The sequence below is a fragment of the Rhipicephalus microplus genome, chromosome 5 (assembly GCF_043290135.1).
Source record: "Rhipicephalus microplus isolate Deutch F79 chromosome 5, USDA_Rmic, whole genome shotgun sequence".
Classification (NCBI taxonomy): domain Eukaryota; kingdom Metazoa; phylum Arthropoda; class Arachnida; order Ixodida; family Ixodidae; genus Rhipicephalus; species Rhipicephalus microplus.
Window position 1 is genome coordinate 73,069,674 of NC_134704.1, and position 26,378 is coordinate 73,096,051.

The 26,378-nt window shown below is 47.9% G+C and overlaps 1 protein-coding gene across 1 annotated transcript; it reads left to right on the forward strand.

Moving 5' to 3' along the window:
- The first annotated feature begins 22,752 nt into the window (after positions 1-22,752).
- LOC119173816 (testicular acid phosphatase homolog) lies at positions 22,753-26,201 on the forward strand. The gene is made up of 2 exons (XM_037424599.2): positions 22,753-23,471; positions 25,837-26,201. The coding sequence occupies exons 1-2, from the start codon at positions 22,828-22,830 to the stop codon at positions 26,171-26,173; spliced, it is 981 nt and encodes a 326-aa protein (XP_037280496.2). The 5' UTR covers positions 22,753-22,827; the 3' UTR covers positions 26,174-26,201.
- The last annotated feature ends 177 nt before the right edge of the window (positions 26,202-26,378 follow it).

A 26,378-nucleotide genomic window follows, 5' to 3' on the forward strand; every position in this document is an offset into this window, starting at 1 on the left:
GAGCTTAGACTTCCTTTTTTCATTGGGCAGGGTTCGTCGCACGCCGTGTTTTGTAATTATCGAGTGGGACAATCCATAAGAATAATTGGTGTCAAAAAGACATGGTTTAAAAGGTTGTAAAATGTTCAGGATGCGGCGTGGGTTTTAAAATGGACCCAAGTGCAGACGCGAATGGAGAGGAGGCTGGCGCCAAGTGCAGGCAATGTGAGGTCGAGGAAAAAATGAGAAAATGATAGTTGCCCAGAGTGAACTGCTGATGAGAATCACCGAGCTGGAGACTGCGTTGGCGACAGAGCAAGAGAAAACGAGGTCTAGGGTAGAAAGGCTGAAGTCCACCGAGGAAGCACTGGCATCGGCAGCGTTGACCTGATGAACGCAAAGAATAAATGTCACCCAGCATTCTGCGAGGCAATCTAGTATTCTACTTTTGCAACCACTTTCTAAATAAACCCTAATGTTTGTGAAACGTCAATTGCTGGCTGGCTATCCGATTTTATAAACATTACATATGTACCGTCCGTCCGTCCAAACATAATCCGGCAAGCGCACTCCTCCATGTACTGCGACAATCCAGGGGAATGAGATATTCCACGCAGCCACGCGCAGCAGCTTAGTGTACATTAACCCGCGCCATATTACGCGATGGATGGATGGATGGATGGATGGATGCTATGAGCGTCCCTTTTATAACGGGGTGGTGACAAGTATGCCACCAGGCTCGACAAAAAAAAAACCTTTTTTCCTTTTTTTTATGTTGGCCTAATGCCTCTACTTCGATAAATTCTATCTTAATGGAAAAAAACGTAAATTTTCAGCTTAAGTTCTCTGCCATTTACGGCACACTGTCCATATTTTATTTTTCCAATATTTATTTTTGTCCTTTCTCTCTAATTTTCTGCCACCAATACTCTAACCGTCTCTTACTTATTTCAATCGCGGGTGTGTTCAGCTTTCCATTGTTGTCCCTAAAACCCAAGGCTTCCTGTAGGCTCGTGCCCAAACGTACACCTGGGAGGATATCTCCACATTCAATCAGAACATGCTCCGCCGTTTCTTTATCTTTCCCGCAGCATGTGCATTGTTCTTCTTCTTTACTGAATCTTGCTTTATAACTACGCGTTCTAAGGCAACCCGATCTCGCTTCAAACAGTAAAGCGCTTCCCCTTGAATTATCGTAAAATGCCTCCCTCCTTATTTCATTTTTGCCCTTTCGGTAGTTACTCAGAGCCGGTTTTTTCTCCATAGCTGCCATCCAGTAAATCCTCTCCGCCTCCCTGACTTTTCCCTTAACGCTCTTTGTTGACATATGGCTCACAATACCAGCCGTATATTTACTAGTGAGTCTTCTAGTTCTTTTTCTCCACTGTGTGTCCACGCTCTTCCTATACAAATAACGGAACACCTTCTCTGCCCATCTACTCTCCTTCATATTTCTTAGCCTTTCCTCGAACCTTATTTTGCTCTGCGCTTCCCTCGCCTCAAAACCTGCCCACCCCATATCGCCCTTTACAGCCTCGTTTGTCGTCTTCCCGTGAGCACCCAACGCGAGGCGTCCCACAGTCCTTTGATTTACATCCATTCCCGATTGCACCTCTGCCCTCATGCACACCACTGAGTTCCCAAAAGTAAGCCCTGGAACCATTACACCCTTCCACAGACCTCGAAGCACCTCATACCTATTGTATCCCCACAACGCTCTGTGCTTCATTATTGCCGCATTCCTCTTTCCTTTTGCTGCCGAGGCTTTTTCCTGTACCTCCATGTATCTATCACTCTCATTTACCCATACTCCAAGGTACTTGTATTCACTTACCCTCGGTATTTCTTGGCCTTGTATGGACACCGTCTGATCACAGGGATCATTGAATACCATCAATCCACACTTCGTTACACTGAATCCTAGTCCAAGAGCTTCACCTTCCCTTCCGCATATATTCGCCAGCTGCTGTATATCATCTCGACTGTCCGCAAATAAGACGATATCGTCCGCATAAAATAAACCTGGAAGCTTCTGCTCAATCATCATGCCGCCCTGTTTGTGTGACAGATTAAAACCAATGTTGCTACCTTCTAGCGCTTTTTCCATACTCACCATGTACAGCATGAATAACAGTGGGGACAAAGGACATCCCTGTCTCAGACCCCTGCTAACCTCAACGTTCTCTTTGCTACGCATTCCTTCCCACTCTATGCAAACTGTATTTTCTCGGTATATCTCCCTCAAAAGCTGTATACAGTCGTCGCCCATGCCCATTCCTTTCAATATATCCCACAAAATTTCCTGATTAACGTTGTCGTATGCCCCAGTGATGTCTAGAAAAGCCACGTACAAGGGCCTATTCTCTATTTTAGATATTTCTATACACTGAGTGAGAACAAACAGGTTATCGTCTAACCGCCTGTCGACTCGAAATTCGTTCTGAAGTTCTCCCAAAATATCGTTATGTTCGGCCCATGTTTCTATTTTCATTTTTACTGCTTGCATCGCCAACCTGTATAGTACCGATGTAATGGTTAGTGGTCTATACGAGCGAATCTCTATACGCGTATTGCCATGGGACAGCGCCATCTAGAAAACTAGAGGAGAAATGGCAATGACGCCGGATGGAGCGACGACCGACCAGGTGATGCTATAAAGAGCTTTGCCCCTAAAAAACGGAAAGCAAGCAATATCATTGCTTTGAGTTCGCCAGAAGTCATTGTTTTTCCGATGGAGGCGAAATGTTGTAGGCCCGTGTGCTCAGATTTGGGTGCACGTTAAAGAACCCCAGGTGGTCTAAATTTCCGGAGCCCTGCACTACGGCGTCTCTCATAATCATATAGTAGTGGTTTTGGGACGTTAAACCCCACATATCAATCAATCAGAAGTCATTGTTTGATTAGAAGACAGAAAGAAGTCATATGTTTAGGTATAGCAAAGTTGACATGCTTATCATAGACGTAGATATATAGCTATCCATAGCAAGTGGTAGTTCGACACGCTCATATATGACGTCACAGATGTTCACACCCCCTCTGACCTCACAGAAGCGTGCTTGCCACAGTGGGACACATACGTGACATCTGCCGCTATAGTAACAGAGTAAACGTAATACACGCTAGTGAGCGACACGACTGCACCATCCAGCGCCGCCATACCGGCTTTGGCTGAACTGGACTCAGCGCTCGGCGCCCTCCTCGTCACAGGCGCCCATGCGCGCTTATCTCCCTAACGTACTTTGCCCCGCGAAGAGGGGGGGGGGGGGGTACATGCTTGTACGCGCGCGCTTATCGGTCGGTAGGGAGCATCGCGCGCCTTCGAGTTTGACCGGAACGGGTCAGTTGCCGGCGCCCGAAGGTCACTTCGGTCGGAAGACAAGCGCCGTTTGCGAAAACAGTGTGCTTTTCAAACTCAGCGAAGTAAACAACTAAGACACTTGTTAGTTCGCACTCATATTTGCACCTGTGCTTACGTTTCGTGCCTCATTTTTGTTTTAAAAGTGCATTAACTGTCGAGCGGTAAACGTAAGATCGCTCTCGTATTGTGTATGTTGTTTTCGTGTCATTTGTGCGTGAGCAGCGCGCTGCACCTTTCGATCTGCTTGCCGTTCTCAGCGTTACATTCCAAGTTGTTGCTATCGCATTCATTACTTCGCCCTTGCGGCGAAACTGTGACTTTTCTTAATTTCGGACAATCGTATCGTTACCCGCAAACAAAGAAGTTTGCGGGTGTAAATTGGCAGCAGCAAGCACAGGACTGGGTTAACTGGCGGAACATGGGAGAGGCCTTTGTCCTGCAGTGGACGTAGTCAGGCTGATGATGATGATGTATCGTCACCACCGAGAGGATGTCAGACTAGGCGCTGATGAAAACTCTCCGAGATCATGGCGGCGACGGATCTTCGGAGCTCGACTCGTCACGCGCTTCCGTCTTGCGCCGCGAGTTCGCAGGCTGGTGGTTTTCGCGATTAGCCGATTAGTTCTGGCAACATGACGGCGCGTTGAATGCAATGCTATGAACGCGATAGCAATAAATTGTAATGTTATAAGAAGTAAGGCTGGCAGCCAACTCTCTTGTATCCGATATCGCGGAACTCGTACAAAACGCTGGTGTCAGCGAATACGGCTGCTCCAGGGAGAAGTGATCGTTCAAGACGGGTGGTTTACTTTTTGTTTCAGCATGCAACGGCAGTTCTAACACGCTGGAGGTGTTATCTTATGCAGTTTCCAGGTGATATGGGATGACCCAACTCTCTTGATCTCTGCTTCAGAAGCGCTCGCGCGCTTTTACCTTCTCGTGAAAGTTACGATGCGCGGGGGCATGTTATCAATTTGGGCTTGTTAGGGAACATGGCAGCAAAAACCCGCCGAGAGTGTCCATACAATAGTAACGCAGTTTTGTTTTTGCCGTAAAATGGGTGTTTTGGGTTAGCTCTGCCTTCGGTCCCCCTTTTTTTATTTTTGTTCGTTTATTTTTCGAATTTTCGGGCCGAATTTACACATAAGAAAATCCTCTATATAACGAATTCTCCCGGGACTTTATCACATTCGTTATACCCAGCTTTAACTGTGGTTTGACGTCCCAAAACTGCCATATGATTATAAAAAACGCTGTAATGGAGGGCTCCGGAAATATTGACCACCTGGGGGTCTTTAACGTGCAGCCAAATGTGAGCACACGGACCTTCAGCATTTTCGCCTTCACCGAAAATGCAGCCGCCGCAGCCGGGATTCGATCCCGTGACCTGTGGGTCAGCAGCAGAGTACCTTAGCCACTATAGACAACTGCGCCGGGCAAGGAAATATATTCTAAAGTTTTGGTGTTTCTGGCAAACAACTTCAGTTTTATGACAATTATATAGTAAAACAAACCCCAATAAAACCACGCAAGTTATTTAGGAAAAAAGCTATAGTATATTAAAGTTAATATTTACTGAGTTTCATTATCCCCGATTTGTCTGTAGCAATAAATTCCTGAAATACAGGTCATTTGGTCAGCTTGGAATTTTTGTGATTTTTCCCTCAAGTTGTTCAACAAGAAACAAAATTAACCCACAAGATTGCCTATTACTTCTTCTTGAATGGTAATAAATACTGTGGTTGAGAAGGGCACGGTTTTTCAATTACGTAAGCTCAATGTTGAAAAATCGCGAAATTGGCGGAAGGCGTTTTTCGCTCCCAAATTTTATACATATTTTTCTTATGCAAAGAAATCTTTATCCCAAAAAACTAAGTTCGGTACCATCGTTGCGGCTAATGCCAAGGTTCACAGTAAATTTCAATAAATTTGGGAATGACGACCAGGACATCGTGTTCGTTCTTCTGGACACACCTGCAGCACTCATATATTGAGTGGTGCAATCACTTATCAAGGGCTAATATTTGCTTATCCTACATTGCGTCTGCACTGCTGAACGTGCTCGATATCGTTGTGCCGAAAGTATGCTTCAGTCTACGTCATAACAATGAGTCGAGTGCACCTCCGCGCGTGAAACGTAAAGAAAAAAAAGGGGGTTTGTGAGCAGAGACACGTACAAGTGAAGTTTGTGAGCCACAAGTGAAGGGCAACAAGAGCAAAAACACTTAGACGCACGGTAAATAATGATTTCTGGTAGTTTGTGGTGCACATATAGCATGATGCTTCCAGACGCTTAAATGTTCAGGATAAGCTTCGCTGGCAACGCGTGTAACGCGTATTGTTACGAAGCACGCCTCCGACGACGACGTTACGAAGGGCGCCTCGAAATCTCACCGCTGCAACCACTGTTTCGAAAGACGGCGACGCCAACACGGTCCCGAAGGTGCTACTGCTTCGAACTCCGCCGGGAAGGTCACCAGCCGTTTGGTAGCGTAGGTTTCTCAGCTCGCGACTGCTTCTGCGCAGAGCTGATAGACGAGCGGACGAGACGACGGTGAGTTAAACAAGGTTTATGTACAGCATATATACAGAGGCATTACAAATTCGGCACTGGGGCCGACAGCTTAGAGACCCGAAGAGCCGAGCTCTCCTCTCTAACACATAGGTCTACTGCTAACACATAGCTCAACTGCTACCACATAGCTCAACTGCTACCACATAGCTCAACTGCTACCACATAGCTCTCTTCTCTGACACACAGCTCAACTCTCTATCACATAGCTCTCTTCTCTGACACACATGTCTGCTAACACATAGCTCAACTGTTCTGACGCGCCGCAGGGCTTCTTTTATATGCACCGGGTGGATTCTTTGAATAACCAAATGTCCAACCAGAAGCGCCGCTGGTCGTGAGGTCAGACTCCTCCAATGGGGTCGCCGCTGGGCCGCGTCATTTTTTCTCATCGAATCTGGAGACGCTGCGCTGCAGGTGGCTGCACCCAAGGACGAGTGACGTCGCCAGGCATTGCGTCAGACCAGCCAGACAGGAAGGCGCCGGTTGCTTGCTCGAAGGGCTCGCTGGCTGAGGTGACTCACTGTGCGTACGCGGCAGAGAGGCACCGCCGCGTGTTGACGCCGTTGAGTTGTTCGCGTCAGGCGGGCTCGCGGGCTGGCCTTGACACAGATTGCCTTTTCAAGAGGCAAGGACGTTCGCTGTGGACTCGCAGGCATAACAGTATGCACTTTCGATGGTGCATTGTTGCGGCCGCCGCCGTGCGCTCCTTTCCCTCGTTTCTGTCAGTATTTGCCTGTATGCATCTGCGGTAACGTTCGGCGTTATAACAGAATTCAGTGAGTATGCGTGACTGTGGGATCATGTGGCCAAGTCAGCCTTGAGGCCACGCCGTTCGTTATGGGCTGAAAATCGGGTACAACTTGTTAAAAGTATACGCGATTCTGGGCTGCCCAGAGAACCTGCAATGAAATGGTTAGATTCACATAATGGTTAGGCTACAGGTCTAACCCCCATATTTACAAACGCTCCTCCACTCGACTTTTACCGCTCACTTGACACAGTTGAGAACTGCGCCACCATTCGGCTGAAAATGACCCTGCGCTGCTCAACAATCGCAGGAGACTATCGCTGATATGCGGTGACTTGCCGTACCTACAGATGGCGCTCCCATCAGTTTTCTCAAGTGAAGGCGAAGCGTAGAGTGAAGGGAGGTTCTAGAATACGGGGATAACTGTCCCCACGTAGGAGCGGCCCGCAGTTCCACCCTAAGGAGTGGCACTTTTCCGGTTCTTTCAATAAGGTTCATTGTAGCGTACCGTAATCACAAGAAAGCGACCCCACAACAACATGTGTGCCGCGAGTTTGCAGCAAGCTTCATCTTGGGATCAGCCACTTGACAACTCCGTGGCATATGCCGCTCGATGCTTTGATTTGATTGATATGTGGGGTATAACCTTTCAAAACCACCACATAATTATGAGAGATGCCGTAGTGGGGGACTTTGGAAATTTCGATCACCTGGTGTTCTTCAAAGCTGCTCGATGCATCGGGCAGTCACATTACATAAGTGGCGCTTTGACGATGGCACTGCTGTAATGTGTGTGTAATGCTATGTATCTGAAAGCAGTTCTTTTTTCTGCTTGCGCTTGAAAACTGTGCTCAGATGATGAATGAGATAAAGAATCAACACAACACGATGTAATCGCAATAGAAATAATTGACGTTTACAATATTGTAACGGGGAGTATTTAATAAATGAACGCCGGGTGTGCTAACACTGCACACAGTATGCAAGTATGCAGGACAAGAGGGCAGTCCCAGAACAACATCGTCGTCTCCATTCTGTCTGCGTCGTTTCTGCACCCGTGCCTGAGGTACCTTTATATACCCGTGACATTACCCCGGGAGGCAAAGCACCGTCCCGGTGCCTGCTGTTATTTGACGGACGGGTCACTGTGATAGGGCTTCAGGCGAGACACATGCACAATGTCACTTCTGGATGTAACAGTGGGGTTCGTAGTAGGAGAAATTTCATAGATGACAGGTGTGACTTGGCGCAGAACTAGGTAAGGCCCAACGTATTGCGATAAAAGTTTCTCGCACAGGCCGACACGAAGGGATGGCAGCCACAGTAGCACGAGGGAGCCCGGAGAAAAATCGAAATTCCTATGTCGGCTGTCGCAGAGCGACTTCTGTGCTTTCTGGGACAATGAAAACCTGGCGCGGGCTACTGTACGTGCGATCAGAGCACGGGAGATAGCATCTTGTGCGTACGAAGGAGTGGACGGAAGGTCATGCGCAAGCAGGGTATCGAAATGTATTAAGAGATCACGGCCAAAGAGAAGATAAAATGGTGAGTAGCCGGCAGTTTCATGACGGGACGAGTTGTAGGCGAAGGTTACGAACGGAAGAGCAGTATCCCACTCGGTGTGGTCGTCAGAAACATACATAGCGAGCATGTCCGTCAGTGTGCGGTTGAGACGCTCAGTAAGTCCGTTGGTCTGAAGATGGTAAGAAGTCGTAAAGTTGTGCCGCGTAGCACAGGATCTAAGGAAGTCTTCAACCACACGAGACAGGAAGTAGCGGCCACGGTCCCTGAGTAGGTGAGAAGGAGCGCCATGCTGAAGGATGATGTCATAGAGTAGGAAATCTGCGACGTCCGTTGCGCAGCTGGTCGGTAGCGCTCGAGTAATTGCATACCGAGTAGCATAATCCGTAGCTACTGCTATCCATTTGTTTCCCGTTGGCGATGTGTGGAAGGGACCTAACAAATCCAAACCCACACGATAAAACGGCTCGGCTGGGACTTCAATAGGTTGAATGTGACCGGTAGGGAGAGACGTAGGCTTCTTCCGACGCTGGCGCAGGTCACACGCTGCAACGTAGCGGCGAACGGAACGATAAAGGCCCTTCCAGAATACCCGTCGGTGGACGCGATCATAGGTTCCGGGGACACCTAAATGTCCGGCAGTTGGGCGTTGTGAAGTTCTTGCAAGATGTCCTTGCGCCGATGACGTGGGACGACGAGCAAAAGTTCCGCGCCATCGGGCTGTAAGTTGCGGTGGTACAAAACGTTGTCTTGAAGAAAAAATAGGCTCAATGAAGGGTCCTTATGGCCGGATTGAAGACGGTCAATCATCGATAGCAGCGATAGATCTCGGCGTTGTTCGTCGGCTATTTGCAGAAAATCTGTAATAGCTAGGATGTTGGCATCAGCTTCTAACTCAGAGGAGTCAGATGGATCAATAGGGTGCCGAGATAAGCAGTCGGCATCGCCGTGAAGCTTGCCAGACTTATACACTACAGAGAACGTGTACTCCTGCAATCGCAATGCCCATCGCCCGAGTCTTCCTGTGGGATCCTTAAGGGTTGACAGCCAGCAGAGCGCATGGTGGTCTGTGATGACTGCGAACGTGCGTCCATATAGGTACGGACGAAATTTTGCGATAGTCCAGATGAGAGCCAGGCACTCTCGCTCAGTAATTGAATAGTTTCTTTCCGACTCAGAAAGTAGGCGGCTGGCGTACGCTATGCCACGGTTTGTGCCGTTCTGCATTTGTGCGAGTATTGCCCCTATGCCATGGCCACTTGCGTCGGTGCGTAGCTCCGCTCGAGCGGCTGGGTCAAAATGAGCCAACACATCTGGAGATGTGAGCGCAGAAATCAATGGCGCGAAGGAATGTTCTTGGTCTTCACGCCAGGAAAAAGCCACGTTCTTTTTGAGGAGATCCATGAGGGGCCGAGCAATTTCAGCTAAGTTGCTGACAAAGCGGCGGAAATACGAACAGAGTCCCCAAAAGCTGCGGACTTCTTGCATGGAACTAGAAACTCGCGCACCGCGCGGACTTTATCAGGGTCGGGTCATACACTAGCAGCGTCAACAAGGTGGCCAAGTAGCTTTATCTGACGGTGCCCAAAGGTGCACTTAGACGCGTTAAGCTGGAGGCCAGCGCAGCGAAAAACGTCAAGGATGGCCAACAGACGTGGAAGATGGCTTTCGAAGGTTGGCGAGAAAACGATGACATCGTCTAGATAGGAAAGGCATGTCGACCAATTAAAACCGCGTAGAAGGCAGCCCATCAAAAGTTGCTGGCGCATTGCACAACCCAAAAAGCATGACTTTAAATTGATAAAGCCCGTCGGGTGTTATGAATGTCGTCTTCTCGCGATCGCGGTCATCGACTGAAATTTGCCAATATCCAGATCGTAGGTCCAGGGAAGAGAAATACTTGGCACCATGAAGGCAGTCAAGCGCATCATCAATTCGAGGTAGAGGATAGACCTCCTTCTTGGTTATTCAATTGAGATGGCGATGGTCGACGCAGAACCGCCAGGTGTTGTCCTTCTGCACAACAGGTGAAGCCCAAGGACTGGTTGAAGGCTCTATGACGTCTTTGTCGAGCATTTTCCCTACCTCCATCTGGATTATTTGGCGCTCTGAATGAGACACATGGTAAGGACGCTTATGAAGGGGACTGGCGTCGCCAGTGTCGATACGGTGGTCTACGACGCTCGTGCGGCCTAAGGAACGGTCGTCGATATCAAAAATGTCGAGGTAAGAAAATAGAAGACCATGGAGCGCTTCAACTTGGGACGGAGACAGGTCGTTTGATATCATTTTGTCTAGGAAAGCTCTACTCTGTGCGGTTGCGACAGGTTCGGCTACGGTCTTGATGTCAGGAGGGAGAGATGAAATTGTACATTGCTCCAGAGTGGAGAGTTATGCTAAGGCAATACCTTGACGAATGATCTGGGTCGACCCGGAGAAGTTGAGGACAGAGAGAAGCGTCTTGTTGTCGCTAATATTCACTATAGTATGAGGAAGTATGATGTTCCGGGAAAGGGTCAGGTCAATGATTGGGGCTGCCAAGTAGTCGCCATCAGGAACAGGTGGGAACGGCGACATAGAAAGGTACACAGCGGCCTGAGGCGGTAACCGTAGACACTCTACGAACCGTAGCCGTGTGCGAGCTGCAGGAGGGACATCAGAGTACAAAGGCAACTCTAGCAGTAAAGTGCCAGTTGAACAATCAATGAGGGCTGAATGCGCAGTCAAGAAGTCAATATCAGAAAAAGGGGTGAGCAGTGCATCAGCGTACCTTTTATTGCTGCATGATAGCGTGTTTCTTTGCTTAAATAGCGCAGTATCTTGACATGCCCTGTCACGGAGAGTACACCGTGATCTGCTTTTCAGTTTTTTTCCTTTTCAAGATGCAACGCTGGTTTGTGGTTTCTTGGGTGGTTTTGTTACTGTAATGAGGTCACATGGATGTCAGGAATGATGATGATTGCTTGAATGCATGTAGTAGTATTTCATTTTTTTTCTTTCATACGCTTTTAATAAACATTCAGTTGTTAGTCAGCGCTGTGGTTTGTGCTTCTGCTCACTTCGTCCTCGTTTTTTTTCGAAAATGTTCAAGTGCTCAGATATTCAACAAATTGTATTAGTTCTCTCCTTCCCTCCTTTTTTTTTACATATGCCCCGCCATGGTGGTCTTGTGGCTAAGGTACTCGGCTGCTGACCCGCAGGTCGCGGGTTCGAATCCCGGCTGTGGCGGCTGCATTTTCGATGGAGGCGGAAATGTTGTAGGCCCGTGTACTCAGATTTGGGTGCACGTTAAAGAACCCCAGGTGGTCAAAATCTCCGGAGCCCTCCAGTACGGTGTCTCTCATAATCATATGGTGGTTTTGGGACGTTAAACCCCACAAATTAATCAATCAATCCTTTTTTTACATAGTGCCAAATTAATTTCACAGTCAAAACAAAGTAATCCTATTTCCCTAGTCTCGAAAACCTAAAGGTACTGACTTGCATTAACCACCGGCTTCTTGGCCACCTATTAGTGGGTGAGAGCCACAAAAGAAAGGATCAAGCGAGCAAGCAAGCTTATAAACTATCCACTTGGAAGGATAGCTAAAGTATACGCCAAACAGCGATTCTTAGCTAATTCTATATATTTTATTTATTTATTTTTATTTAGTACATGCTGCAGTTTGTAGACAAAGCAGAGGGACGAAGAAAGTGAACACAGTGTAAGCAAAGAGAACAAGTTTGTACAGCCAAATTTGATTACTATCTTACGCAATAACTGAAAAACAAGTATATACTAAGTAGAGTAAAATTAAACATACACTACTACAAAGAAAAAGAAAAATACACAAATTGCTTGAATCAGTCTCAAGCAATGAAGAAACGCAACACAACTGAACTCATGAGATGGCGTTATATAGTATGGTATCAACAATGATGACTAAGCAAAATGACGCATGAATATTTCAAAGCCAGGAATGCCATGTTCAGGAAAAGCATATCTAGGCAATGTATTCCATTCGCTAATGGTTGGTGGAGAGAAGGAGTGTTTGCAAAGGTTAGTACGTAGGAAGTATGGTGTCAGATCATGATTGTGATTATGTCTGGTTTGCCTGGAAAAAGGCGTAGATAGGTATTCATGAGGATCGATATTAAACTGACTATTTGGAAGCAGGAAAAGAAATTGAGTCTGGTGATAGCTCTACGCTGTTTCAAAAGTGGAATGTTGTTTGTAGCCATAAGTGATGAAGGTGAATCAAGATTGTGATAGGCATTGTAAATTAATCTAACCGCCATTCTCTGGACCATTTCAAGTTTATGAGGGTCTTTTTTAAAATATGGATCCCAGGCCACGCATGCGTACTCTAGACGGGGTCGTATAAATGTACTCTATGCAAGAAGTTGTTTATGTGATAGCGCGTTTTAATTTGTGTCTTAGAAGCCCTAGTTTTATAGAGGCGGAGGAACAATTAAGCGTCGTCAGTATGGTTGCTCCACGACAGTCGACTGGTAATCTTTACTCCTAAGTATTTAAAATAGTCCACTTCGATCAAGCGATTATTATTTAAGGTGTACCGCGACGTAAAAGGACTAGTTCTATTTGAAATTTGATAAAGGCCGATTTACTAATGTTCAACTCCATTGACCAAGTATTGCACCAATCGGAGAGAAAATTTAGGGTGTTCTGCAAGCAGCTCTTGATCCCTATCACTTTTCATTGGCTTGTAAAGAATGCAGTCATCAGCCAAAAGTTTTAGGCTTATGACACAGGTATCAACTGATGAAATGATATCATTAATAAATATTAGAAACAAGGCAGAGCCTAGGACGCTGCCCTGGTGAACTCCCGAGCCTACAGGCAAAACCCTAGAGCTGTAGCCTTCGACCTGAACAAAGTGCTTCTGGCTGGTGAGGTAAGAGCGAATCCACTGAATTATGTTAATAGGTAGGTCATTGTTAGAAAGTTTCGTGAGTAGTTTACCTTGAACAACATATGTGGGCCGATGCATATTGATGACCTTGTGCATACCCAAGTAAGCAATCCTGAAATGTGGTGCCGGAATGTCAACTTGAATGTTGATTAACGTTTGGAAAGACGCTGTGGATCGCCGCTTACGCCGTCGTATGCCTCACGCGCTCAGTCGGTGGCGCCACCACTATCCTAAGTTAGTGCGCGTATTTAGAAATATTTGTGGCTTGTGGGTTTTTTAGCCACAGTAAACACACATGAAGGTAGACGCCGGAATGCATTGCCAGTATTTGAGCGCAAAGGTTGCCACCAGATTCACGAACGCAAGAGATGGGCCCAAGCCACGGGCATGACAATGACTAATACAGTAATGATACATCACCACATTATAACATCTCTGCCAGCCACTCCCCCAATAATGTTTCTGGAATCGTGGTTTACGGTTCGGCACACAATAACATTCGAAAAGCGAGTATAATGTTTATTCTTTCTTACTTAGCAACATTCAGTCCCTCTTGAGGTGGCGACCTACTAGCAACTTGCTAGCGCCACTAGTACATGAATGACAAACATTTTTTGTACTAACGCTCATTTTTACCATTAAACATGCCTAAGAACACTACGGTGGAGACTGATAAAATACTTTAGACTATCTCCCCGAAAAAAACCCTGATGGGATGCGAAGCAGCAGCAGTGCACACGGCGTTGACCCGGCTGAAGCGGGCATCGACGCGGGTGCTGGAAGAACGGTTTGAAGCGAAACTCGGTGTAGCATTTACTCGAGTAAACGTTCGTTTGAAACGCAAAGACGCGGGAGGTGGGACGCGTTGAAGACGCCTGTGTTCGACTGCTTTGACTCGCGTCTCGTCGGTGTTAACTGCGCGCCGTCTGTATTCTCGAACATGATCGGTGTTCTTGAAACGCACCTCTTTGGTGTCGCTGGTCTTCCACTGCCGACGCTTGCGTTCGGCTTCCCTGGCTCGCGCCTCGTCCGTGTTGACGTTGCCATTCACGAGCACGTTCGGCTTCGCTAACCTTCGCAACGCCGGCGAGAGCCGGGGAAGTTACGTGCACACTGGCGGGAAGCATGCCGCGATGGCGTCCCGCCCGTCAGCGCGCTGGTGGAGTGACCTACCACAGAACACCTACCATTTTATGGGAAACTCCGCATGCTTGCTCGCAAGCGCACCACGTCACAATGGAACGAGTCACACTTCTTCCATGCACGGTTAGGTACTTTAGACCCAACTCTCAGTCTTCGAATTCCTCCGGAATTACGCCGACGAGACGCTACTATGCTGTGAAGATTATGGTTGGGCGTCGCATTTACCAATGCGTACGCGTTCCGCATAGGAATTGCTGCTGCATGCGACCATTGTGGCAGTGATGAAACAACTTGGCACATTCTGTGTGAATGCCCACAATACTGCTCGCAGAGACAGTCACTCTGCAATGCACTAGATGAACTGGACAACCAGCCTCTTTCGGAAGAAAGACTCCTGCGCTGCCGACAGGACTTTATGTCGCAGAAGAAGGCTGTGAAGGTGCTCATGCGCTTCTTGTGTTCAACCGACCTGTTCAAACGACTGTGATTGGAACTCCCTGAATGTGTGCGCATGTGTTTTTTTTTCTAATTTATTTTATATATCTCTATAGCTATCCTCTTTCCGACCCTTTTCCCCACCCCCGTACAGGGTAGCAAACCAGTTCGTCTAGGTTAACCTCCCTGCCTCTTCCTTTTAATTATTTCTCTCTCTCTCTCTCTTGGACCTACTCTACCGCCGGCTCGCGGCTTCTCGCCGACAGATGGAGAGAGGTGGCTTAGGTCAGATGATGCCCACGTGAGGAGTAAGCGCGAACATCGCAGAGAGTTGACACGCGGCGAGCGCGCGGCAGGCGAGGGAGAGAGACGTCTCCGCGCACTGCTAGGAGGGCGTGAGCTACTTGGCACCGCTCCAACACCTGTGGCACGGGGAGCAGTGTAGACGGAGGGACAGCGCTACACAGGCTAGTCCAAGTGCTGCTTCGCATTTAATGAAATGTTAACGCATCTATTGAAATATTAAAGTATGTACAAACTCTATGCATTCTCCCGCAGCCATCTTGGATAGAGATACTGTATGTGCCTCCTTTAGGTATAGGGAGCATATACCGTAACTTTAATCTTGGATTGCACTGCGCGCTACCGATAGGCCGTGGGCATTAGCAAAAGTACAGTGTCTAGAAATATACTGGTATATTTCTATAGGCACCATGGCCAAGGCACGGTGTAAGGATAAGTTGCAACCTTGGAGCCATGACAGGAAATTGATCAATGGCCGTTGTTCCCGCTGTTGCTCCCGCTGCTTTCGGTTTGTCTGCTAGGGTCAGCGACCGCGCAGTAAAACTGGGCAACGTTCTGCACGGCAACAGTCGGACTGCTTCTTGAGGCGGGTAGTTTGAAGTGCGCTAACCCTATGCGGGCCACTAAAACGGGATTTTATTTCAAAATCAGCACTTCCTTGGCACAAAAGCAACACTACGAGGTTTCTGGACAGCTATTTCAACAATAAACGTCGACATTATAGTTGCATTTCCCTTTAATGCATGTAGTATTGCTTGCGTGCCAGGAAACTAGAATCACGCCAGGCGTCGAAACATGTAAATTACTCAACGAGTGATTGTTTCAAAGGTGCGCCCGATACAAACCGCTTCGATACATCATCCACTAATTGATATGTGGGGTATAACGCCGTCCCAAAATCACCGTATGATTGTGAGAGACGCCGTAGTGGTGGGCTCCAGAAATTACAACCACCTGGGGTTCTTTAACGTGCACCCAAACCTGAGCAAACGGACCTACATCATTTCTGTCTCTATCGAAAATACCTAATCATCATCATCATCAGTAGCAGCAGCTGCATAGGTTCGCGTGTTGCCTTACGGACGCATAGTGGGGGCCCCTTCGATGCTTCTTAAAATGAATTGTGGCGTAGCGGGCGCCATATCACTTCCGATAAGGATTCTGGAATAATTAGAAACGACCCGCGTTACGCGCACAGACGTTCGTTTTCTTGCGGTACGGTTCAGGCATCCACCACCAAAGATAATTAACAATTGAGAAGGTGATGAGGGCATGACCCGATTACGCTGTCACGTTCTGCTCTTGAAGGCGAGACTCATGCGTCCTACAAGTTTTTTCACTACTCGGTAGTCTAACGAGAAAGATATAAAATATTCGAAAGTATCAACTGCATATTACGGACGCACAAAAGTATACTTAAGATGCTATCGTGACAATTCCCAGAATTCCCAGAAGACGATCGATGTGCACCTCGGCGACTGTGACGACGGTGGTATCGGAGCAGCTTACACTGCGTGCCGTAAATTCAAGTGGCAGCATCCAAGTAGCACTGAACTTTTGCCACAGAGCGATAGAAGAACAAGGTTCGCTGCTGCGCATGCAACCACCTATGCGCTTTTATGATCAGGTTGTTGCTGCGCGGTGGGATGCGCGCACCGACGTCTGCTAGCGGCCAAGATTGAACGTGCCCAACTACGTGCCTAGCTAGATTACGAATTGAGTTGCTTCGCAGGCACATTCACGCTACTCTTCGCATGTGTTTAAATCTGTACATCAATTCCAAAGGACCACGAAGGGAATTCTTTATACCTTATGTTATCAATTAGCCGCAGTAAGAAAAACCGCTGGCATAAGCAACAGGTGCACCAGTGATATGAAAACAGCAGCGTTTATATAATCAAGCGGTTAATTTATTCAACAAATTACATTCCATGGAAAGAGAAACGTGTGAAACCACCTCTGTCGTTAATTTCAAGCTTCCAAGATTTCTTGCACTTATGACGACAAATCAGACGCGCCGCACTACAAGTAGATGTATAGCCTTCGATGTGTTTCATCCTGAATCAGTGCTCGTACGTACGTACCGTACACGCGTGTCGCTGCAAATATTCACAGCATCATGAACATGCCACGAAGAAAGCTAGCTAGTCCTTTCGCTAAACGTCCGCTAAGAGGTATCTTCAATGACGACTACGAGCGATAGACGCTCACAGTGCTTAGATGTAGTCCAGCTGTTGCAGGACTCCGATGTAGTCTTCCTCCTTTAAGAAGAGGATGGACTGAGATACAAAGAGTTTTCTGGATACGTTGCCGTACCTCCAGAAGTGGATGGCGTGGCCGCTCTTGGCGCCGATGTAGAGGCCCTTGGCGTCGGCCAAGAAGAACTGGCCGCTTTCGAAGCTTAACTGGTCCACGTTGAGCACGTTGATCATCATGTCGTTCGTGAGCGGATGATACAAGGTGCAACCACGCGGTTTCAACTCTTCAGTCTGGAACACGGACGCACCATGTCGAATGGCCAGGAAGCCGCGTCCGAACCGAGGACAGCGCTGCTGGCGGTCCGCCGACCCCGAGGCGCAAGCAGTTCCCTTGTTGGCGACCTGCAGCATGGCGGGTCCCAGGAAGTCTGTCATATGCTGGAACACGTCCGCAGCTTGGGGAAACGTTAGAACTGGAACGATCTCTTCGACTGGCTTGTCTTTCGGTCCGGGTTGTGGGTGGTGGACGGTACAGTCAGAAGCCTTAGCCGCAGCCTCAGCGGCCTTTGCCGCTGCAGCTTGGCGTGCCTGCCCCAACTGGACCGTGGTGCAGCGAGCCCGGCGAGTCTCCTTGTCGACGCTCAAGAGAATGGCGTCAGACATAGGAGAGTGGCCGTCGGTGACCCTGGGTTTCCGAGAGGTCGCCGGGGCGTTGCCGACTCCAACACGGGACGACTTCTGGCGCCTGAGAAAATACCGTTCAAGCGGGAAGCTCGCGGCCAGGAACGATAGGAAGACGACTCCAAGGGCGTCTAGAGGGTTCTTGACCGAGCCTCGGTAAGACGTGGTCACGAGCAGGCGCTTACATTGTTCCAAGAACGCCGAAAAGCCTTGACCACCGGGCCGCCTTCTTGCCGAACCGCTGTTACCGAGTGGTCTGGCCACGGTCATTTTCGCAGGGTAGCCGGGGTTGGATCCAGGCACCCTTCGCGCCGCGGCATGGTGCGCTTGACGAGGCCTAACAGTTGCTTTCTGCTTCTTTTTGGAGCCTTCTCTCGAGGCATGCATTCCGAGCTGTAGGTGTCCGTCAATATCCTTTAGGTTGGGCCTGGTTCGATTCTCGCTTGCAATTTCTTTCCGTCTTGTGACGACGCCATCCGGTTGAACCGCGGTGCCTGCTTTCACCTGGGACGGTGCCCCGGCATCGCGCGGTGCAGTTGGTGCAGACGCCTGTGCCATGGGTGTTTCGCCTGGGAAATGCACGTCTCCAGTAGCACCAAGGATGCTGACAGAGGGGACTTACGCTCCACGGGAAGTAGGCCAGCAGTCTCACGTGCTCTGCAGCTCTCAGAAACTGCTAAGCTATGCGCTAGTAAAACCTGCGGCAACAACGCAGAGCGCCTGCTGATGAACTGTTTTCACTTCGACATATCGCGCCCTTCTACCGGTGATATCTTAATAAATAAGATACGGATTTGACAATGACTGAACTCAGCTTGTTTGTCAACTGCTGCGCTTCATTTCTGCGCTGGCCCATCCACATAATTTTGGGTGCCACGAAACCCAGTTTATTGGCTAGCGGGAAACAGTAGTGAATATGTAGTTTCGCACGATTTAATCGATAATTTTTCGGTTATCGCCATAACGGGACACACCAGACAGCGTGAAATGCGTGCTTAGAAGGCTGTAACCTGCATGTAGGGTGCGAGCGATTTTCACATTCTTTTTTTAATTTTTCGCAGAACATACAGCTTGTGCTATCGGACTGCAACTTCTGGCCATTGAGGGATACGTGCCTTCACTGTGTATTGGAATATCAGTTGACCGTTTCCAGAAGAACGGAATATGCTTACATTTCCGCAGATGATATTTTGAAGCGACAGAAGTGCGTTAAGCAAACCGGAGGTGCCTTTTTTTTTCTCGCAACCATCTCGTGCATGATACGGTCACCACTTTGTGCTGGGTTGTCGTATAAACCAAGAGAAACCTTGAGTTGAGCCATTCTATGCGGAAGGTTGTAAGCCTCCTGCGCACTTTCGTTCGAGGTGATCTCGCTCTTCGCCTTTCTTGAACGGAAAGCTGGCACGTTATTGGACACTTTAAAAAAAGTGTATATTTAAATTGTTTTCGCGGAAACGCTACATGATTTTTTATACGGTCAGCTTGGTTAGATAAGTGATAGCGGTTGTGTCTCCCTGCTTTTTTTGTTCATCCTGTCTTACAACTTACTTAATAATGTCCATTTGCCTTTCCCTAATGTCTCGCATATCGCGTCGGCGTGGTTTGGGAATGCTGAATTCTTATTTCGTCTTTATGATTCTTATTTATTGAATGAAGGAAAAGCGTTGCCTCCAACGTCAAGCGAAAGCCAAATAAAGGCGCCCTTAACTGAACTCCGAATGCGCGATCCAGTGCTTACATGTACGGGGTGGCAAGTAAACTATTGGGTACCGCGAGCAATCGCTTTGTTTGCTAGCAGACATTGCCTCCGTTGGCATTGCGAGGTGAGAGAAGGGGAGAGGAGCGGTAGTTGTTTGGATGTCTTCCTAGGCCGGCACTAAACGCGAGAGTGCGCGCCTTGGCACGAGATGCGAGCATGCGCAGTGGGGTGTGTGGACGGTGCCGCCGCCGAAGCGTGACATCGTGTGACTGGCCCGTATCCACAGACGAACCTCAGCTTCACTTTAAGTTTTCTTGATCGGTTTCAAGCCTTTATTGCGATAGATGAACAACAAAGTAGGCCAGTGTACACGAACCGATATTGTTGTTATCTTTTACCCTGTTACCGTTTCTGTACCCTTATAACACACACAGAGAGTACAGGAACTTGAGAAAAACTTGAGGTAAGGCCAAGGTCGGTTTATGATTACGGGCATAAGAAATGCTCCGCATTAAAAAAAAATCACCGCCCAGGCACTCCATACGAATGGTTAACCAGTGAAAGCTGAAACGTGCGACCCCGGTGTTTAGCAGTGGGTTGAATCCGACGCTGCACTGAAGCCTTTCATAATTATTGGTGACATGCTTGTGCTTCTTAATGAGGCTAGACACACGTTTGGCTTAGGTTTTTCACAGGATTCATTTCGCATGCCGCACATTGTACCCCGCATTATCATGATCATGGTGGTGTGTATATTGAGTGGTTAAATGTTTAAACTCTAGCGCCGGAGCTAACGTGCAAAACTAGCTTTGACATTCCCGGTAGAAGTTCGAACCATTCGTCGCTCGTATACTTGGCTTTCTCAGCGGGAAAACTCAGTGCGGCCACTGCGTGGATCATCTCCGTCGGTGAGCGCGGCTGAAGAGAACCTCAAGGAAGAGTGGAGCGTGGCGGCCTTTCTTTTGAAAACCATATAGTCTTTCTTGGGGACCTTCGACACAAATATTTTGGTCTGTCTGTCTGTACATTCGTTTGTTTGTCCGCCCTTAACGGTACCCTAATCGGCACCAAAGTGGCCAAAAGATACTCCAAACGGCCGACCCCATCCGCAGCGCCCACCAATATTGCTCATGGTTCAGCGTTCATAGTTGTGCGATTGTCAATTGAAAAGCAATTATTGCGCATATATGAGGCCCCATAACAACACGTCAATATTATGTATGTGTATTTTTACTAGAAAAGGCATACATAAGTATTTCTAAGGACCCTAGCGTTTATCACGCTGGGCTGACCATGCAACACTTGCACGAAAAGGCAATTGTTTCCGACGCTTTACTAAGACGACACGGCGGTGGCACCCACCCGTCGCCTTGTGTTCTACACCTTATCACTTCGGAGACAGGCGCGCATGCCACGCGCTCCGTCTTCCAAGATAACTGCCAGATAGCGCTTATGTCTCACGTGGGACGTGACTTGATGCGCTAGTTCGCTTCCGCTGCACGCTCGGGGCACTTTAACGCAGCGCTTCCAGAATACCATTCACCCATTTTCTTGCGCAGAACATCAAACGAACGTTTTTTTTCACTCTCTCCAGACTATCGTCTTTCGACGAAATTTGCAGTGTAGCATGCAGGTACGGTGTCAAGTTTTTTATTAAATGCGAAGCAGATCTATGACTCACGTGGATAATGCCGTACGTACGAGCGTCCTTGTGAACGCGCTGAAACACGTTCACCTCGCCGCAGGTGTTGCAGCGGTGCCAGGTAGGTCACGCCGCAGCTGCGCGTTGACGTCACGCTCCCCTTGGACGCTTTCCTCGCAGGTACGCGCTGACGTCACTCTCTCCCTCACCCGCAGCACGCTCGCCGCATCGCGTGCAGCTGCCGGCTCCTTCGCTCGCTCGCAACACACTTCTCTCTCGCTTCACCCTATCCACCGCCCACCATGCTCGACCGAATGTCGAGTGGAAACGCTCTTTCGGCTCGTTTATCTGCAATGAAACATGCACGAAACACAACCCGCTTCCCGTGTCCTTGCGTTTCAAACAAACGTTTACTCGAGTAAACGCTACATCGAGATTCGCTTCAAACCGTTCTTCCAGCACCCTCGTCGACGCCCGTTTCAGCCGGGTCAATGCCGTGCGCACCGCTGCTGCTTCGCATCCCATCAGCGTTTCCTTCGGGAAGATCGTCTATAATTTTATATTTAGATGCAAAGCAGCTTAGGGCAGTGTAATGGAGATTACTCAATTTCTTAGGCGCGTACACACCTTAGGAGTTGGGTACGACGCAGCACAAGTTACCGGTATCTATCTATCTATCTATCTATCTATCTATCTATCTATCTATCTATCTATCTATCTATCTATCTATCTATCTATCTATCTATCTATCTATCTATCTATCTATCTATCTATCTATCTATCGAAATGGTTGAAGCCCGTGTACTGTGCGCTGCCAGTACACTTTAAAAAACACCACATGGTCGAAATTTCCGTAACCCTCCACTACAGCGTCTCATAATCACATCGTGGTTTTGGGACGTGAAATACCAGATATTAATAATTCTTTCTCTCTATTGCTTGTACCTTCTCTTTTGTATATTTTAATATTTGTTTTTCTTGGTTACTTCTTCACTCTCGCTATTTATCGTTTCCTTTCTCTTTCTCTCTCTCCTTTTCTGTTTTTCTCTTTCTTTTGTTTCATTTGTTCTCTCTGTGTTTTTCTGTCGTATTTTCTTTTGTCCTTAGTTCCTTTGTTTCTATCCATTTTTCTTTTTTTCTGTTTATCTCTTTCTTTCTCTCTCTTATTGGCATATTCGTTTTCCTTCGTCACTCGCACCTAGAGTACACGGTAATGGGAATTCCCCAATTTCTTTCACGATGTATTTTAGGATGAAGCACAAGTTAAGTACAGCTTAAATAGCTTTGCTGTTCAAATATAATTTGATCAATAACAGACAAGCATGTTTGTTTTTACTTTATTTTCATTAGAACTCTCCGCTTGGTCAGTCGGCCTTAGTGGGCGTGAGCCAGAACACTTGACTATCTGTAACTATACCTGCATCTGCTTCTAGGTAAACCAATGAACGTGGCTTTAGGCTCGTCCTCATCCTCATCATCTCGAGCACCGATAAGGAAATCTGGGAGAAGACGAAGATTCCCCCCGTGCGTGTGTGAGCCACAGTTTTTAGGGTCTGTTCTACTCTACTCTGCTTTACTCTAGGAAGGCTAAAGTAATTTCGTGTTGCCGTTCCGAGATCGCCGAAGAGTGTGATGCAGGCTGCCAGTTCCGCCGCATTGAAAGCTGTGCCAGCTCCCGACAACCTGCTGTACGCCTTCGTCATAAGCCGCCACGGCCAGCGGACTCCCATCATGTGCTGCAAGAATCTGCCCAAAAGCGTTCCCGAAGACCACGGCCAGCTCACCAGGGAGGGCCACGAGCAGACGTTCAAGCTGGGTTTCTTCTTGAGGCTCCGGTACGACGAATTCCTGGTGGCCGACGAGCCCGACCAGCTGCTGGCCACGCACGTGCGCCTGCCGCGGTGTCGGGAGAGCCTGAGCGAGACCGTACGGGGTCTCAACTTTCCCACGTCGACGCCGCTCGAGCTGGACCCGACGCGCTACGACCTGTTGTTCCAGGCGAGCCTTATCGAGAACATCGACTTGATCCTGCAGGCGCCTGTCGTGCCTCCCGCTCAGGGTGACTTCTCGTGCATCGGAGATCTTCTGGCTTTCATCGCGGAGAAGACCGGAGCGCCCACGCGTGAGAAGCGGCAGAAGTTTTTGGTAATGGACAGCTTGCTGACGTACGTGGCTATCGGCAACCCGATCCCCGCTTGGGCGCAGCCCATCTGGAACGTCCTAATCGACGCAGATAACAGGATGTTCGGACTGGCGCTTGCGGGCAACGAGCTACGGTACGCTCATTAAGACACCCTGTTGCTAATGTCCTCGAACTAGGCCGCTATGTGGTTGTTGCTATTTCGAAACGAAACAGCAAGTCACTGCTCATCGGCTCAGGTGTCGCGCTGATAAGAGCTAGGGCACGGCTTCGGTTCTAGTCCACAGCTGCTGCATTACGACAGGGGCGAGGTGCGAAAATACCTATGTACTCACGGATTCAAATGCGATATCAAATTATTCGCTATAACAACTTGTATGCGCAGTCACTCGAGATCAGGTCGCGGGATCGAATCCCGGCTTCGGCGGCTGCATTTCTGATGGAGGCTGAAATGTTGTAGGCCCGTGTGCTCAGATTTGGGTGCACGTTAAAGAACGCCAGGTAGTCAAAATTTCTTGAGCCCGCCGCACGGCGTCTCTCATAATCATATGGAGGTTTTGGGGCTTTAAGTCCCACGCATCAATCATCAATCGCTCGAGATAACCACATCTTGTCGTGACGAATCTGGTCTCTAGAGATATTTAATGTCGGCTCTTATCGAAGTGTTCGAGTCGCGATTATGTTGATATCATGGCCCGAACTGGAGACGGCAGGAATGAAAGTGCGCGTTACTCAGGTCTGAATTATCCTCATTCAATCCGCGAAGAGTGTATTCAGATTTGCGAGCACGTTAAAGAACCGGGTGGTTAAAATAAATTCAGAGTCCCCTAGCTTATACGGCAAGTTTCATAATGATATCGTGATTTTGGCAAGTAAAACCCCAGAATTAGACTTTGTTGTCATTGAAATGAAACTGAAAGTTTGCATGTTATCTAGAGAAACAAAAAATGTGAGTTGATGATTCGGAGGGCTAAGTATCAAAAAAAGGGAGGAAAATGATTGACAAGCACCAGTTGGTAGAATGGAGCCACAAGGAAATCCACACAGATTTCTCGGTAACAAAGCTTCTTAGTGACCGTGAAATTCGTCCTGGTTCGGGGATCAAACCCGTGGGACCGACGCTTTTCCGGGCTGGCCACTCCACCACTTGAAGAGACCAGGAAGCTAGCAGTTGGCAGCGCGAGGACGAACGAGTAGACAACTCGTAGAGCATAGACTCGAAATACTGCAGATTGGCTCTGTGAAACCGATTTGCAGTATTCTGTGTCCAGTAGGCAGCACTCAGGTTTTAGCGCAACCGATTTGCAGTGACAAGTGTTATACTCCATTTTATTATGGGTAAGTCTCACGCACATAGAAGACATCAAAAACAGTTACCTATGAGGTGAAAAAACTGCCGGAGTTTATGCCGACAGGCTTTCGGAAAAGCCTAGTTGGGCCAGAGGACTGCCACTTACGTCCATAAATTGGCAATGAACAGAGTGAAAAAGGTTGAGCAGTATCCGAGATGTGCAGGTAAACGTTTTAACACGGTGGTACTGTCTGGGGTCGGTCAATGGGCATAACAGCGCATCGGTGCAGGTGAATCTCGTTGTAACAAACGCTGATATGTCGAATTATCGGTGATAGCGAACTAATCACGATCTTTTTTGTTGGTCATGATTAATTTTAACGGCATTTATTTTTATAGAACGAAACTGAATATGCTAGAGCTGCCTAGATATAGGCCACAACGAAGGACATTCGGTTCGCGCGAGGCTCCATTTGCGTAAGGTAGCATAAAAAGTGAAACAACCATTCAAAGAAAATTCACGGCCACATTTTCTTGCTGTAAGTTTATGTTACGATTACATCATTGTAATAATATTAATTATTATTGATGGCGTCATAATAATGTCGAACCATTCGTAAAAACTTGTTTGTGACACTGCTATGATGAAAAAAAATGATCACATTATTCTTCAAATGAATGTGAACGCAAGCTTCTTTTGCCGAACAAACTTTTTTTCGTCTGATTGCACCTTCTAATATACCAGTCTTTTTAGTTTGAAATGCCACAAGGAAAGAGATAATGACAGCCTTGTATTTCGTGGCTTTGAATTCATTTGTATGTATAATATTTGTGCGTTAGCCGTATCACCGATTTTTTAAGTTTGATTTCGAGTATAAAATATAACGAATTGATTTTCATCCTGATATATTTGTTATGAGGTGTTTGATAGCAATACAAAAACATAGCCCATGACACCCGAAGGTCGTGAATTTGATGCAGGCGCTGACTTCAAATTCAGCGCCTGTATTTGCGTCTCACTCTGCCCGTTGTCTGCTTCTGCGTGGTTTGTTGAATAACGTTTACCAACCGGCCCAATCTCAAATCTAAAAGGATGAGAGTCGCCTCCAGTTTCGAAGGTTTTGTTTTTCGCTTGTGTTGCCTTAAGAAAAAAAAACCTTGTTCTTCCCTAACCTTTCCTCTTCTTTCTGCGTCTCCTCAACATCACCAGCTACGCCGAGAACGTGCTACGAGAGGTCGTGGAGACCCTCTCGCAGAAGTTCGAGCAGGGCGTCGAGCGTCCCGACAGGTTGCACGTCTTCTCGATGTCCGACTCGAGCGTGTACTCGATACTCAAGCTGCTCGACACGTCGTACGGCGACCACCCTTGCTTCTGTGCCAGCGTCCTCTTCGAGGTGTTCGAGGACTCCTCGAAAGCGAAGCGCGTTCAGGTTCTCCTCTCCACGGAGACGGACAAGGACCCGCACTTGGTGGACACCGATAAACTGAAGAACCCGTGCGAGCTGAAGGAGTTTCTGGGCGTTGTTCGTGACATCCTGAAGTCTTAACTGCGCCGCAGCCGCACTTCGCTTACGATTCGGCATACAGCGCTGAAATAAATGCATTTGTGACGCAGCTAATAGTTAGCAAGCTGTGTCACATGGAGAAACATCATGAAGAAAGTGGAGCCATAGAGTAATGTAAAAGACCAAGAGAGGACACTTTCATAAGCCCCTGCGGCTGATTTTAAACAATTTGGGTTCGCAGCGCACC